General features: G+C 39.8%; 1 protein-coding gene and 1 long non-coding RNA gene across 5 annotated transcripts in view; one reads left to right on the top strand and one right to left on the bottom strand.

Moving 5' to 3' along the window:
- Positions 1–1,711: 1,711 nt before the first annotated feature.
- On the bottom strand, positions 1,712–15,559 carry LOC120305404. Its single transcript, XR_005556034.1, has 3 exons — positions 14,994–15,559; positions 6,239–6,352; positions 1,712–4,653 (listed from the first exon to the last, which is right to left on the bottom strand). It is a non-coding gene; the product is annotated as an uncharacterized LOC120305404 (long non-coding RNA).
- Positions 15,560–15,627: 68 nt separating this feature from the next.
- The window catches only part of RALGPS2 (Ral GEF with PH domain and SH3 binding motif 2), a 122,502-nt gene continuing 121,477 nt past the window's right edge, over positions 15,628–16,652 (top strand). For 3 of the 4 annotated variants that reach the window (XM_039337186.1, XM_039337185.1, XM_039337188.1), the window contains exon 1: positions 15,628–15,761. Coding sequence is in view for 1 of the 4 variants with exons in the window: in XM_039337187.1 (XP_039193121.1) it covers positions 15,669–15,761 (93 nt within the window). In the remaining 3 variants the exon portion in view is untranslated. The remainder of the gene's footprint in view (positions 15,762–16,652) is intronic. The other variant, XM_039337187.1, reaches the window with a different exon arrangement.

The following is a 16,652-nucleotide window of genomic DNA, read 5'->3' as shown; positions in this document are numbered from 1 at the left end:
TGTGAGTGAGAATGGTAAAGATTTGGAAGGATGCATGCGTGAGAATGGTAAGGATTTGGGAGGGACATGTGAATGAGAATGGTAAGGATTTTGGAGGAACATGTGAATGAGAATGGAAAGGATTTGGAGGGACGTGTGCTTGAGAATGGGAAGGATTTTGGATGGACGTGTGCATGAGAATGGGAAGAATTTGGAGGGACGTGTGAATGAGAAAGGGAAGGATTTGGAGGGAAGTGTGAGTGAGAATGAGAAGGATTTTGGAGCGACGTGTGAGTGAGAAAGAGAGAGAGAAAAGGCTTTTTGTGAGAGAAGCAGTGAAGTAAAAGGAAGAAGAGAAGAGAAAGAAGGAGATGGGAATGAGGAGGGAGACAGGGGAGGAAGGAAGGAGGGAGGGAGGGAGGGAGGAGGGAGATTGGAATGAGAGAGCGGGAGGGTTTGAGGAAACCCTTAGCACTTGGCCAACAGCAACCCTTCTATTCTTTCACCATCGCCTTGCCCCCTCCTCCTGGCCTATCCTGGTGGTCTCCCATCCTATTGCTAAGGAGAAGGAGTGGGCCTCTTGCACCCATCATGAGCAACCTGGCCAAGGAGAGTGAGCACAGCAGCAGCAGCCTCGAGGAGATAGCACAGCTGGATGCCCCCTCGGGGAAGTGGGGGTGGACTGGGTTGGGCTGTGGGGTCCTGGTGCCCTGGGAACTCGAGAGCTGGGCTGGGCACTTGCCCTCTGCTGCCCAGGGCTCTGGGCAGTCCATACCACTGTCTGGGACTCCCCTCACAGCCCAAGAGAGGTGGCAAGGCTCCTCCGATGGACCATGCCCTGGCACCCACCCCAGTCCTAAGTCCCTCCACCAGAGACCCCCAGATCCCCTCCACTGGCGCCCCCGACCTGAGCAATTTTGAGCTGGCCACCCCCCCAACAGTAACCACAATGCTGATGTGGCCCTCAATGAAATCAAGTTTGACACCCTAATATAAAAAGAGAGGGGGGGAGAGGATATAAAAGGAGGAGGGAGAGAGGAGAGGATATAAAAGAAGGGGTGAGAAATTTGTTAAATGAGTTTTGCTTCATTTTACGACTTTTCTTACCACATTTGTTAAGTGAATCACTGCAGTTGTTAAATTAGTAACATGGTTGTTAAGTGAATCTAGTTTCCCCATTGACTTTGCTTGTCAAAAGGTTGCAAAAGGGGATCACATGACCTTGGGACAATGTGACCATCATAAATATGAATCAGTTGCCAAGCATCCAAATGTTGCCAATCAGTTGCCAAGCATCCAAATGTAAATCACATGACCCTTGGGATGCTGCAATGGTCATAAGTCACTTTTTTCAGTGCCGTTGTAGCTTCAAACAGTCACTAAGCGAACTATTGTAAGTTGAGGACTACCTGTACTTTATCACTTTTTTCCTTTTTTTTTTTTTTTTGGTCATCAAGTTTTTGACATCTTGCTAGGCAACTGGTGGTACTTGAATAGTGCCATATCCTAAAAGTGGTACAATTGGTGTAAAGGTTGAAAAGCCCTGTTCTAGTCGATCCCCCTGCTCAGGCATCAAGCCCTACACCATTTCAGACTAATGGTTGTCCGGTTTCTTCTTAAAAACTTCCAGTGTTGGAGCATTCACAACTTCTGGGCACAAGTTATTCCACTGATTAATTGTTCTAACTGTCAGGAAATTTCTCCTTATTTCTAGGTTGCTTCTCTCCTCGATTAGTTTCCATCCATTGCTTCTTGCCCTGCCTTCAGGTGTTTTGGAGAATAGATTAACTCCCTCTTCTTTGTGGCAATCCCTATTTCCTATTCCTTACTTTCCCAGTATTAGCCAATGTAAAGTGAAACTCAAACTCTGGCCATTCCAATTCACAAATTATATTTCCTACAAAACTCTGCTCAGTCCTACTTGGCTAGACTTAGAGAAATGGTCAGCACTTCCCTACATCACAATAGTCTCTTATCTGCGTGAGCCATGAGGAGAGGAGAGGAAACAAGGAGACAGGACTCCATGATAAATACTATGGAGTCATGCCCAAAAATTGGTCTGACATCTGTCATCAGCAGCTGCATTGTCCATTCCTCTCCTTCTGATATTTTTTGCTCTTGCTATTCCTTCCCTTTGTTTTAGATCTAGACTAAAATTAGGTTGACAGTTTTTTCTTTCCCATCAAGAACAAATGTAGCTAAGGATGGAATTTTGTTATCAAAAACAAAGGAATTTTTCTCTATATGTAGAATAGTGGATTAAGTCTGGATCCAATCCCTCAACTCATGATGTTTCCCACAAGCAAAATCAAGGGGGAAGCCAGCAGAAAGTTGAAAGTTGCTCCCGCTCCCATTGCTTTTTTTGCCTGTCTCTGGTCATTCTGTTTATCTGTTTAGATAAGTAAATACTGACTAAGTTTATTATGCCAAATAGCAATGAACCTGGAGTATTATATTGAAAGAGAAAGTGCTTTGCAAATAATTTCAGACTCCCGCTTCTCATATGACAACGTTCAATACATATTTTTCTTTCCCCTGGGAAATAGTGGCTGGCATCATAGCTCCAAATGATGAAAAACAAGAAATTGACAACAATGCATTACTATGTATATTGAATAATGAACCAAGTGAATAAGTTTAATAAGTCTAAAACTCTGTCATTTCCAACCTCCAATTGCTGGGGCTGTTCTTCCCAGTGAGACAAACTAGTTTGGATCTTCTGTCCCTTTATTGTAAGAAAACAAACAGAGACAAGAAGGAAGGCTGGGGAGCTCTGGTCAAGGGTAGACATCTGAGTCTAATGAAAGGGGTCTCTTCTTGCTATTCCTTCAGATTCAGATCAAGACAATTGTGAGACATTATAAGAATAGTTCTGAGGTGATAATAGAGCTGGGTGGAAATGCCTGGTTTGTTTTGGTCCAATGACTGCCTTCCAGCCCAATCTATTTTTCAGAGTTATTGTAAAGATAATATGAAGATTCCAAACCCCCTTATGAACTCACAGAGGAAAGGCAGGTTATATATGTTAACAACAACCCATACTTTTTTTGGAACATAAGCGATATGATGAAGATTTGTTTGGGAGGAAATAGCAAAAAGAATTCTAAGCACTCTATTAATCTGTCATCAGTGTACTAAAAAGATAAAGGCAAAGTAATTTTAAAGAGATGAGTACTCAGAAAAGAAATGAGTTCTTGATACACCAAAGACAGAATGAATAGATGCATTTTACAGTACTAAATTGTTTCGTGTGTATGTGGGCATCTCCAAGGTCCTGAGAGGTGTTCCCATACACATTACTCTGTATTCAATCAGCTTTCTCTGCTCCCAGGAATAGCTATTTGAGAGATGAAAGTCAAGATGATATTATAGTTCGTGGATGGAAGCACTGCAAAATCATGATAATTCACGGCTGACATTTTCAGAAGAACAAGTAGTACCCTTCAAAGTATGCTGGTTTTGATGGCATTGTGTATACCTTTGGAAATATTAGCTCAGAATTCCTAGAACTCAAGAGATTCTCACTGATAGGCCCACAGGTTGCAAATTAATGGGTGGCCTGTCTTAGTGCCTTGACATTTACAATAAACTTCAGTTAAATTATTTGTCCTTTGCAAGGAAACCTTTTTTTTCCTCCTCATGCATCATTCTACAAAAACTTGTAACTTAATTTTTTTCTCTCCTTCCACTAGATGGACCTAGAGCATTTTTTACTATTGTGGTAAATCTATTTTTTTCTCTTGTTTTTTCTGTTTTTTTTTTTTTTCAAATCAACTGTTACTTATTCATTGCTTTTTAATGAATCCAGAGAACTGTTCACAGCTGAATGTCTTTGGTGTAGGGATGTTCATTTCTCCAGCATTCAGACTATTTATGTGGCAGGAAAGCTAACAACCACACTGTAAGTAAATAGGTCTACTGTACTAGTATGCAGTGGGGAGAAAATGGAACACGATTCTCAGAATTATGGGCATTTGGTGATAATGCCAGTGACATCACAGGAGATTTATTCACCAAAGCAATCCCAGCCTGCTGCTCCTACAATGTTTTTCTCTAGATGCTGACTTACTCAAAAGGGCCAGAATTGCAGCTCCTAAAATAACAAAGTCGAGACAGTTGTGTTTTATATAGGTGGGCTTGGCAGATAATGCTTTGTTCCATGTTCTGAGGAGGAGGAATCTGAGAGGGAAATGAGACTAAATTCAGACATCACACTTTTCAAATGTACAAGGCAGGCCCAAAAAAGATTACATGCAAATGCATGTGCAACAGAGCCTGTACGACACACAGCCTGCGGACCACACGTGGCCCACCAAGCACCCTTGTATGGTCCACCCACTTTTTTTAAAAAAATAACCATTCTACTACATCCAAATGTCTCACCTCTGAGAAGGATCCACCACTATTGCCACCACTGCATCTTTCACAAAGACTGGCTGCCAAGCATCTCCAACACTGCTAGCTCCATCATTGCTACTGCACTGTACCGCCAGCTTCCAAAGACTTGACTGGTGTACTAGCAGTCATAGTTTAGTTCTTCTTCTCTGCCAATCCTCCAGAGGCCTCCAGTGTCAACAGGTAGGACGGGAATTGCCAGATGCTCTTTAGCCTCTAATTGCTTAAAGGCCCCAAAGAAGCACCAACCAGGCAGGGGCTCATATCTTTCTTCTATCCCTTCATAGATATATATGGATATAGATATAATTCTTTTTCAACATACCAATTATAACCCCTCCCCCAAAAAACACTTAACTACACTAAGGAAACAATAATCATATTTGCTTCAAAAACAGTTTGAGAATCAGCAAGGTGATGAGGTGAAAACATTTTGTACATTTACTGGGATTATAGAAGATGTGGGTGTAAATGCCCCCCTTTAAGGGAGAAGGGCGATTAAGAAATAGGAAATATAAATAAATCATTAAAATTTATTATTCAAATCTTGGACCACAATGCAAAATTTTAAGCAGGATCCCTCCTCCCTTGCAGGGATACCTTGCTGGCTGGAACACAAGACTGATCATTGTAGATCTACTAATGAAAATGTTGTAATACTATGCAGGGAAGCATCACCAAAGCAACTGGAGTGAAATGGCCATTGGGAAACTCATAGCCTAGACCAGGGGTCCCCAACCACTGGGCCGCAGCCCACTACTGGACCTTAGCCTATTTGGAAATGGGCCCAGAAGTGGAGGGTGAACATGTTTGTGCATGAGTGCAGCTGTACTTGCACAAGCAGTGGGCAAGTGCATGCAAAGCTCCATTTGTGCGAGAGGCGGATACACACAGAACCATCCCCTCTTCCCCCCCCCCTCACTGCTCCACAAAGCCAGAAAGGTTGGAGAACGCTGGCCTAGATCATATTGAAGCAATATTACTAAGGCTCTACTAACAAATTACAACATTTTTAATCAGATAAGACTTGTCTGCAGTTTTGCTTCTATGGGACAGATAAATAAAGTAAAAAGACATTCAACTTTTCAATTCTGCTCATTTTAGATTTTTTTATCTGAATAAATAATAGTCGTGCCTGGATATGTCTTCTGTAACAATGAAGCCAGTAATGACTTCAGGATAGTACAATTGTGAGAACAGCCTAGTTAGCAAAATAAATCCCAAGAAATAAAATGGTAAGAGTACAAAATTGGTTTTCCTTGCAATATTCCATGGACTACACATTACACAACAGTGCTTTGTGATAAACTAAAAAGAGGTAGGTAGTCCTTGACTTACACTTGACTGTTCAAAGTTACAATGATATTGAAAATTGTGACATATGACATTTTTTACATTTCTGATTCTTGCAGAACCCCATGGTCATGTGATCAAAATTTACATGTTTGGCAATTGACTCATATTTATGATGTTTGTAGTATCCTGGGGTCATGGGATCACCTTTTGTGACCTTCTGACAAGTCAAGTCAATGGGGAAGCCAGATTCACGTAACAACCATATTACTAACTTAACAACTGCAGTGACTCACTTAACTGTAGCAAGAAAGGTTGTAAAATGGGCAAAATTCACTTAAATGTTTCTCTTAGCAATAGAAATTTTGGGCTCAATTGTGGTCTTAAGTTGAGGACTACCTATAGTGAAGACAAGGCTATAGTAGAACTATTTAGTTCTGCAAAACCTTGTCAACCTGTGATACGTGAAGTTCAACCAGGATAATGCCATGGAATGGCAGTGCACAAAATAAAAAAAAAAAACTATTGTTCACTCCCAAAAAGTTGGTGTTGGATGAGAGAGTTTACTTACTCTGGGCATAGATGCATTCCCCATAAGGGTTCACTTTCACAGTACGAATGAACTTTTGAGATTTTGCATATTTCCTTGAAATTCCATAAATATCCTTGAATTGTTAGGTAGTTCCTATGGCGTGAAACAAGTTATTAGTGATATACTAGCTCTATATCTTCCAGAACTAAAAATCCTGGCATAGGATAACAATGCTTTGAGAGCAGCAGAGGAAATTATTGTAATGGCTTTTCTGTACACCATGCAGAACTTCAGTTAGCACAGTGTTTCTTATCCTGGCAACTTTAAGATGTGTGGACTTCAACTTCTAATCCACACTTCTTAAAGTTGCCAAGGATGAGAAACACTGTGTTAGTTGAAATTACAATGGTAAGATTACATTAGTTTTTTTTAAAAAAGCTAAGTTGGTTCCTGGTCCATTTCCAAGCATAGTTAAAAGATGCTCTAAGGATTACAATTGCAACAGAAGGGTGGAATTCAATTATTAAAAAGTAATATATAAAGTTTAAGCATTGGCATTGATTTTTGAAGCTGTAAATAACTTAAATGCACCTGTTAATGAGTCATTTTTCATGACCTTATCTAAGGATTAAGTAAGATCTTTCTCAGAAACTATTCTCCAGGCTTTATTGCTATAGGTTTTCCTCATTTGTGCTACCATAACTCTGGAGTTCTCACTTTTCAGGAGATTAGTATACTGGTTTTAAATCTGCATTGCTGGCTTTGCAGCTAATGTGTCATAGGCAAATTGCATTTGTAAGTTCTTATATTCAATTCTGAGTTGTAGGCAGCTTAGAGATGTTTTCTTTTGAAAATGTCCTATTTTAATTACATGCCGTATCATGATTTGTTTGGATAATATCAGTGCAGAGTTTAAACACTAGATAGAAGTAACTTTAAAATCTTTTAAGAAAAATGAATTCCATGTTATTGGCTTAAGAGACAATGACAGTTCTTCTCAATCTTCCTGATGGGGATGTCCTTTAAGAATATTATGACAGTAAGCCTCAGACAAGTAGCAACCTGACAGAATATAGTAATGTCCTTTCAATGTTTATAAAGTGTGGCAATCTTGATAGATTGAGCCCTAATTTTCCATAGGTTTTAGTAGTTTATTATTTGACAAAGACTGCAGAATATTTATGCTCCCAGTTGTTCTTGAGCAGGTGTCAAACTCGCAATGTCACGTGACATGTTGCAACATATCACGACTTTTCCCCCATTGCTGAAGCTGGGATGGGTATGGTTTTGGCATGACATATCTGGCCCATGGACCGGCAGTTTGAAACACCTGTTCTGGAGCAATTATTTCAATATCAGTATTTAAACACTGGGGTTCACTTACCTATCTGTTAATTCCACACAAAAATAACATATTTTATTACTGTGAATTGTTCTATCTTACTGATGTATTGTAAATTGTGAGTTATATGACTTGGCATATAACTTTTGATTAAATTTGGGAAATCCATCTTACAAAACATAATAGGCCAAATTCCTTTTGTTTGTTTGCTTGCTCCAGTATATGCAAAAGTTGCTACTGGAATCTTGATTTGTTTTTAAATCTTTTTAACAAGTCCCCTGGCTTTTAAATTAATAGTTTTTTGTTGGTTGGTTGATCTTTCACTGGAGAACTCTTCGGAAAAATATTGCAAATGAAGTTATTGTTTGGGGGTTTTTTTGCTTAAATTTGCCCATTTCTTACACTTTTGAGGCTAAAGTTAGTGCAAATTCTGAAGGACACAGGGATCTTATTGAATGTATTTTTCAAGGTGACATGCTCTGCCACATTCAATTGCAGTATGAGATCTAAGCTTGATCATTTTAAAAAAAATTAGTGAAAGAGGAAAAGCAAAGCTTTCTCAAAATCTTAGTTGTTGAGCATTGTGGTTCCACTGCCTCATTCATTTTCATGTGTATTTGTTTTATCCATGTCATTATATTTAGAAAGCTCTATTCCAACTTATCAAAGACTTTTTCCATGCCTAAAAATATTATTGCTAATTTATTTTCTAATTAATATATTCTAATATTAAATGCCATTATCCGTCATCTTTCTTTCTGGAATGTCACCTATCTACTTTCTAGGTATAATTTGGGAATGAATTTCATTACATGTACAGCTAATATAGTGAATATCTTATAATCAAATTTCAACAAAGAAACAGTCTATATCAGGGGTGTCAAACTCAATTTCATTGAGGGCCGCCTCAGCATTGCAGTTGCCTCAGGAGGCCGGGTGGGTGTGGCCGGGGTGGGTGCAGCCTACTGGGTGGGCGTGGATGGAGTAGGTGTGGCCTACTGGCTGGGCATGGCCAGCTCTACATCGTTCGCGTCAAGGGTGCCTGAGGGGGCCAAGGTAGGAGTGGGACAGATCTGAGGGTCTCTGGCAAAAGGGGGTGGGACCAGGGCAAGCGCCAAGGCATGGTCCATTTCTTCATTCTTCACAAAGGGTGACACTTCCCCAGCATGCACCCAGGGGGCGGGGCCGATACGGCAGGGGCTGGTTCCTCGCTGTTTCTAGACGGCCTTGTAGAGCTAAGACTGAATGCATTTCAGCATAGATGGCCACCACAAAATTGCACATTGGCTCCCAGCCTGTCTGGGCCAGGGCCAAGGCAGCGGGGGCCGTTCCGTTTCTAGGATGGCTTTGCGGGCCACATGAAACCACTTTGCAGGCCGCATCTGGCCCCCGGGCCTTGTGTTTGACATGTCTGGTCTATATGATTGAGGTTTCTTCAGTTCATTTCGTTTTTCAAAGCATAAAATTATGTTTTCTAAATTTGTGTGATGTTTGGCTGTAAGTCCATCTGATCTGGTACCTTTTCAGTTTTAAGTCTCTATTGTTTCTTTAATCGCTTGAATTGTAAAAGGGTTGTTTAATATTTGTGTTCTCCTGTGAATTCTTTAACTTCTGACTCTTTAATGCATGTTTTTAAATATTTCTTGTTTATTTTATGCTTAGAATTCTTGGGGAAAAATCTGTTTTTCTATTATTTCCATCTTGTATATAACAATTTATTTCATTTATCGATGTTATCATCCTCCTCTTTTCTGATTTAATACACCAAAAGTTTTCCTGGTTTAATTCTCAAAATGGCTTTATCAGTATCTTTATTTGGAGAATAACAGGATGCTAATGTTAAAACTTTACCTTTATTTAGAATAACTAGAATAGAATAGAATAGAATAGAATAGAATAGAATAGAATAGAATAGGAGCTGGAAGGGATCTTGGAGGTCTTCAAGTCCAGCCCCCTGCTCGAGCAGGAGAACCTATATCTTCTCAGACAGGTGGATGTCCAGTCTCTTAAAAATCTCCAGTGCTGGAGCGCCCACGGTTTTTGGAGGTAAGCTGTTCCATTGGTTGATTGTCCTCACTGTCAGGAAATTTCTCCTTAGTTCCAGATTGCTTCTCTCTTTGGTCAGTTTCCAACCATTGTTTCTTGTCATTCTATCTTGTGCTTTAGTGAACAACCTGGCCCCTTATGCCTTGCGGCAGCCCCTCAGATACTGGAACATTGCTATCATGTTGCCCCTATTTCTTCTTTTCCTTAGACTAGCCAGACCCAAATCCCATAGCCATTCTTCATATGTTTTAGACTCCAGGCCCCGATCATCTTAGTTGCTCTTCTTATAATTTTTTCCAAACTCTCAATATCTTTTTTGTGGTATGGTGACCAGAATTGGCTGCAGTATTCTAGGTGTGGTCTTACTAGGGCTTTATAAAGTGGTAATAGTATTTCTCATGATCTTGATTCCATGCCTGTTTATACAACTCAGGATTGTGTTAGCATTTTTGGTTGCTGCTGCACACTGCTGGCTCATAGTCAAGTGATCATCCACTAGGACTCCAAGGTCCCTCTCACAGTTACTGTTTTTGAGCCAGGTCTCACCCAATCTGTATTTGTTCCTTTGCTTTTTCCTGCCTAAATGTAAGACTTTGCTTTTTTCCACATTGAAACTCATTTTGTTGGATAGGGCCCATTGTTCAAGTTGGTCAAGATCTTTTTGGATCCCAAGTTTGTCTTCTGGGGTGTTGGCTACTCCTACTAGTTTGGTGTCATCTGCAAATTTGATGAGTTCCCTTTCTATTCTCTCATCTAAGTTATTGATGAAGATATTGAAGAGTACTTGGCCTAAGATGGAACTTTATGGTACCCCACTGCTTACTTCTCTCCATGTGGATGTAGTACCATTGAGGACTACTCATAGAGTATGGTTTGTTAGCCAGTTAGAGCCATCTGGTAGTGATGTTGTCTATCCCATCTTTTCTTAGTTTACCAAGGAGTAGGTTGTGGTCTACCTTGTCAAATGCCTTATGGAAGTCTAAGTATATTATGTCCACTGAGTTTCGCTGGTCTACTAGTTTAGTGACTTTATCAAAGAATGAGATGAGATTGGTTTCGCATGATCTATATTTGAATGGTGCTAGCTACTAGTTATGACTTTGTTTGCTTTTTGTTGTTCGCAGATCTGTTTTTTGATAATCTTTTCTAGGATCTTCCCAGGTATTGATGTTAAACTGATTGGTCTGTATTTTCCTGGGTCCGTTTTCTTTCTTTCTTGAAGATGGGGACATCAGCTCTTTTCCAATCCTCTGGTACTTCCTGGTGCTCCAGGATTTATAGAGGATGTGGTGCAACGGTTCTGAGATTACTTCTGCCAGTTCTTTCAGAACTCTGTCGGGTCCTGGTGATTTATATTCATCAAGGTTGGATAGGTGCTCCCTTACCATTTTCTTGCTTATTTTAATTTTTAGTTCTAGTATGTCTTTTTCAGTGGTTTTTTTTGGTGTATTGGGCTGTAGTTTCTTTTTGTGTGAACACTGACATGAACTATGGGTTAAGCAGCTCTGCTTTCTCCCTGTTGCCTAATTTCTTTGCCATCTTCTCCCTTTAGCAGGCCTACAATTTCCTTGATTTTTTTTCTTGTTAATATGTTGGAAGCAGCTTTTTTATTGTCCTTGATTTCTGTTGCTAGCTTTTGCTCGTTCTGACCTTTGCTTTCCTGACTTTGTCTTTGCGTGCTCTGCCTGTCTGCTGGTAATCAGCTTTATGAGCCCTTTCCATTTTTTGTATTTGTTCTTTTTGTCTTTTTGTTTGTTAGTGAGTTCTTTGTGCAGCCATGCTGGTTTCTTCTTGGATTTCTTGTTTTTCTTTCTCATTGGTATTGTGCTGGTTTGGGCTTTTGTGATCACATTTTTCAGGGTTTCCCACACTTCCTGGGTTGTTTCCCCCTTTAGGATTTTCATCCATGGGATTTTTCCTAGGTTCTCTCTTAGTTTAAGTCAGCTGTTTTGAAGTTTGGGACCTTGGTTGGATTATTTTTTATTGCTGGTGTTTGCATTATGTTAAATTCTAGTATAATGTGCTCATTTTTGCCCAGGGTTCCGGTAATTTCGATTCTATCACTTCTTGTTTGTAAGGATTAAGTCCAGTATAGCTTTACGTCTAGTTCCCTTCTCCACCTTTTGAGTGACAAAGTTGTCGGCTAGGTTGGTTAGGAATCTGTTTGATCTCCAGCTCACTGCAGAGTTTGTCTCCCAGTTGATATCTGGGTAGTTGAAGTCTCCCTTTACTACTGTGGTGTGCTTCCTGCATGCATTTGTTAGTTGGTTGGAAAAGAGTTCGTCTATTTCATCTGGTTGGGTGGGTGGTCTTTAATAAACAACTATGGCAATATCACTTTTGTTTTCTTTTATATTGATCCATTTCTTAGTTTCTGGAATATAATTCTTCATTAATTGTTCCAATAGTTTCCAGGAAGGTGATTTAATATTAACTATTTTTCTTTGCTTTTCCCGATACCATATATTCCTGACTTATTTTTTCCCCATTTAATAAATCAACAGTCTTGCTTTATGTATTTTGAGCTTGTTAAAATCTTTCATTAGACAAATTGGGTCCATTTACATTTAATGAGATTGATGTTATCCAATTTGGTTTAAATTTAATGATTCAGCTATATTAAGTTTCCCCTTTTTCATTGCTGGCTGCTCCACAGTTCAACCCTGAGCTCTGTATATTGTTCTATTGGATCTGGATCTAGAATCTATTGGATAAGTCATGGGCAGTTAGTTTTTCATATAAAGGGAAGCCTCTATACATTTCTATTGACTAAGGTGTGATTTCAGGTTGAATCTGGCGACTTTCCACCTGTAGGACTTGGAGAACTATTTCTGGAAGGTTTTCTATTTTAGTAATCAGAAAATTGGGTTTTTATAATTTTTAAGGACTTTTATTCCCCAGGCTGGGCATTGGAGAAATTGAAAATATTTTACATGATGTATCAGTAAAGTTGGGATTTTTTTTTTTTTACTAATACCTTAGATTTAAAACTCTGCAGGATGAAAACAATTTACCTACTAAAAGACTATTGCACAAGCAAACAGAAAACTCTTGGATTTATTAACCATAGCCAAAGAGAAAATGTGTATCTTAATTGCAGCATCAATGTTGTTTCCATGCTTATAAAGGTAGGAAAACTGAACAAAATGCCCACTTTTTAAAAAATGCAATGCTTTTTCACATAACCTGTAACACCACCAAAGCTATGTTTTTTAGTTTTTCATTGTTAAAATCAATTTTAATTTTAATCATTATTGGATTTGCCTGGGAGAAATATTTCATAAGTTGCTCTGATTTCCCAAGAAAATTTTTTGGGTTTTATATAACCCTCAAATGAAAAAATTAAAGTCCAAGATCCAATACAATTAAAAACTAGCACAATATAAAAATATTTTTTACATTGCAACAAATTCCTAAAGCAATTAATAGCTAACCATTAATAGTATGGGGAAGGAACCATATTAGGCAATAAAAGAGAATTAAAACTATTTAAAATCACTACAGAACTTTCAATAATAATACAATTATTTTAAACTCAGAAAGGGAAATTGCAGGAAAAAAATTTTAAGGGTTCAATTTTAGATCCTAATTCCTGTTTTTGTTTTTAAATAAACTGCACTGCAAATTCAGCTGCAAGCTATAAGATGCCTGGAATCCTCATGCCAGCAGTAATAAGAAGTATTAACTGCAAAAGTGCAAGCTAGCTGCAGAGGATTAAAAAAAAAAAAAGAAGAATCTGGGAGCTGTTAACATTAGCCCTGGGAATTAATGGTTCTTAGGTATCAGTTTAGCTACAGAATCTTAGGGATGTTGTTTAAAGTTAAGTATTTATGCAATCATTAAATGAAACATTCTCTTCAACATATATTTTAATATGCATGTGAAATAGCCCAATCAGTAAGGTTAGCCTTATCAATCTACATTGGCTGTAAGAGCTTATTGCTTAAAGTAGTTCAATCATTTATAACTTTATATGAGATTTTCAGTTCAATGAAAAATAATACATAAGCTATAGCCATCCTCTTAAAGACATATAAAATTTAAAATGTATTTTCCTGCTAGTGCTTCCTGCTATTGTACTTTATAAATTTAATTGTGATCAAATCCAATATAACTGACATTAGAATTACAAATCAAGCAACTATATTTCATGTTCTTTATGTGAGTTTACATTCAATGTTTTGCACACCCTGAAAGCTAAGTTGAAGAAGTCAAGTGCTGTCAAAACACAGCTAGACATTAAATCTGAATTGTATGTTAAAGTTGAATTAATTCAACTGTTGGGAGGAGAAATAAAAACAAAAGAGAGAAATTTGAAAGAAAACAGATTAAAGAACAGCACAGAGCAATATATAGAAGATACAAAACAGTGAAAAACTGAGGATAAAGATACTCTCTAGTTCTAATTATGTCCTTCAGCTATCCAATAAATACATCTCTAATTCTGTCATTTGCATAATCCATCCAAAAATAATCTTTTTATGTTATTGCAGAGCAAACATTCGTAAGTTAGGTTATATAAAAATTTATTTTTGGATGGTCTTGAACTTATTAAAAAGCAGGACTTTTAACAACAAAACTATAGTTAAAAAGAAATGAAAAAGAACAGATGTTTTCTACCCTAGCTGATTAATTACTACCCAGGATTATTAAAGTGTATAGGAAAACATATGGTAAGGATTTAAACAAGAGGACAGATGTATCACGAACTTAGCACATAAAACTCTAGAATTTAGGGAGTAGGCAGAATAATTCCTCTATTTGAATGATGATCCAGTGCAACAGGGAAGGACTGATGGCTTTGTAATTATGTAAAAGTATGATATGCAGTGCTATGTCCTTCAACTACAGCCATTATTTAAAAAATAAGTCTAATGTATTTTTTCAACATATTTGGCAATTCAGTTATTTTCCTCTATAAAATAGCAACGATTTGCATGTCACATTTCTAGAAAAAAAAATTAACCACACCATAAGTCAAGTATTCTAGACATGTGGTTTATAACCCACCTTTCATTCAGTAATGGATTTTATTCCTTCCCCCCACCCCCTACAACTACCGTACCAGATGTACTTAAAAGGCTGAGAAAGAATAGCCCCAAAGTCACCCAGGTCTAGTTTCCAAGGCACATGGTGGATTGGAACCTTTGGGTTCCAGGTTCTCCATGGCCAGGTGAAAGCCACACAACACGGGACTTTGCAGTATTCCTGTACTTGATAAATAGGTGAATACTTCATCCACTAGCTTTCAGCGTTCAGAAAAATCCGTGTGCTTGAATAAAATATAGCGCAATACGGTACTGCTACACTCGATGCAGTTGGGCCTCTTTTAACCTGCATCTCGGTTGCGAGCGCTTTTTAGATTCAAAGTGTGCCTCCCCGAAAAAATTTATTTGGGAAATCTACCTTCTTTAAAACGGACCTCGCTGAAAGGCTTTTTTGTATTTGTATTCTTTTTAGGGTTTTACAGCCACGTGCGCGTTTCTTTGCCACCTTCTCGCACCCAGAGCGACACAAGGAGACCAAATGGCGAGCGAGGCGAGGCCTATCCAATTCCAATATAATTCCTCTAAGACAGACAAATGGGAACGGGAGAAAGAAACCCTTCCTTAATTGGAAGATAAAGCCGCCGGCCAGAGGATGCCGAGGAGACAACGGCCGCCTTCACGCGGCTACTCCCCCTCCTAATGGGGGGGAGCGTTTTCCTTTCGAGCGGGAGCAACTCCAGCAGAACCGTTTGACTTTGCCGTTGCCCCCCCGTTCAAACCATACCGGGAGGGGTAAAGGGCGGGGGAAGTCTCGGCAATGACCAATGGAACCCTCACCCCGCAATGCGGTCCACGCGCTCACGCGTTCTCGCCTTCGATTTTAGGCCTATATAGACTCGCATTGGAACTCAAGCGGTCGGCGCCTGCGCGCCTTTTTTTCCCAGCAAGCCGAATTCCAGGAGAAGGGAATGGTATGCGCATGCGTCCTTCTTGCTTTTCCTCCCCTCCCGTCCTGAGCGGCGCTCGTGTGTGAAGGGAGATTCCTCCCCTCCCTCCCTCCCTCCCTCCTCAGATACGCGACTCCCGGTGCTGAATGAGGAAAGTCGGGAGCCGGAGGGCGATTCGCTCAGTCTCTGCTGCCTTTTGCCACCGCTTCTCCGGCGCCTGCTCGCCCTTTCCTCAGCAGGTGAGCAAAGGAGCCGCGGGCAAGAGGTGGGCTTCGGAGCTTTGGCGGGTGGTCGAGAGTCTCCTTTTGCCGGCTTGGTGAGCGCCTCCGCAAGGCCCTTGGCGCTGGCCAGGCTCCCGAGGAAGGCTTAGGCGTCCGCTCGATGCTATTCACGCTTCTCTTTATTCCCCGCCCGCCCCGGGCTTTATAGTTCTCCACCCGGCATGTTTCGGCTCGCCTCCTGGGCTAGGCGGGGGTCGGTGGGAAAGGGGGCGCTTCTCTCAGCAGTCCCCAACGCCGTGCCTTTCGACACAGACGCGGCTCCTCCATTTAACAAACCTTCGCCCAAGAAGAACCTGCTTTCATACCGTTGGGGGGTGGGGGAATCTTCCAAAACTCTTTTAGGGCCGTTGAGTTTCTAGGCTTGACATAGATGAACTCTGTTGAGTTGCAAAAGATGCCACCTCAGATCCCGACCGCAACGGAAAATCTTTATTTTAGCCGTAGGCATGCAACAAGCCTTTTTGTTGCATAGATTAACAACAGATGCTTATAGTTTTAAAAAGCCAGATGTTTCTCTTATATACTTTCACTTAAGGTCCATTCCTAATTTGTGCTGTCTTGTTTGTGACACACCTGTTTCTGTCTCTTGCACCTTTGACTTTTTGGGACATATTTTATGTTTAAAGCTTCATGATTTTCTCAGACCCAGGCTGTTCACTTTAGAGACACCACATACTTCATCGGGTTTTTCCCTCCTTGTTTTACTGCTACTGCTAGACCTATCTCATTAGATGCTCAGTTTTACTGCAGAAGTAGAGTGTTCTGCTATTTATATGTAAAAAATGTAAATATATTCATTGATATGTTTAGACTCCTTTACATAGTGCATGTTCTTGATGGGTTAACAAA

The sequence above is a fragment of the Crotalus tigris genome, unplaced genomic scaffold (assembly GCF_016545835.1).
Source record: "Crotalus tigris isolate CLP2741 ecotype Arizona unplaced genomic scaffold, ASM1654583v1 scf7180000017668.6805642782:7212621, whole genome shotgun sequence".
In the NCBI taxonomy this organism is placed as follows: domain Eukaryota; kingdom Metazoa; phylum Chordata; class Lepidosauria; order Squamata; family Viperidae; genus Crotalus; species Crotalus tigris.
This window is presented reverse-complemented; position numbering and strand designations above follow the sequence as displayed.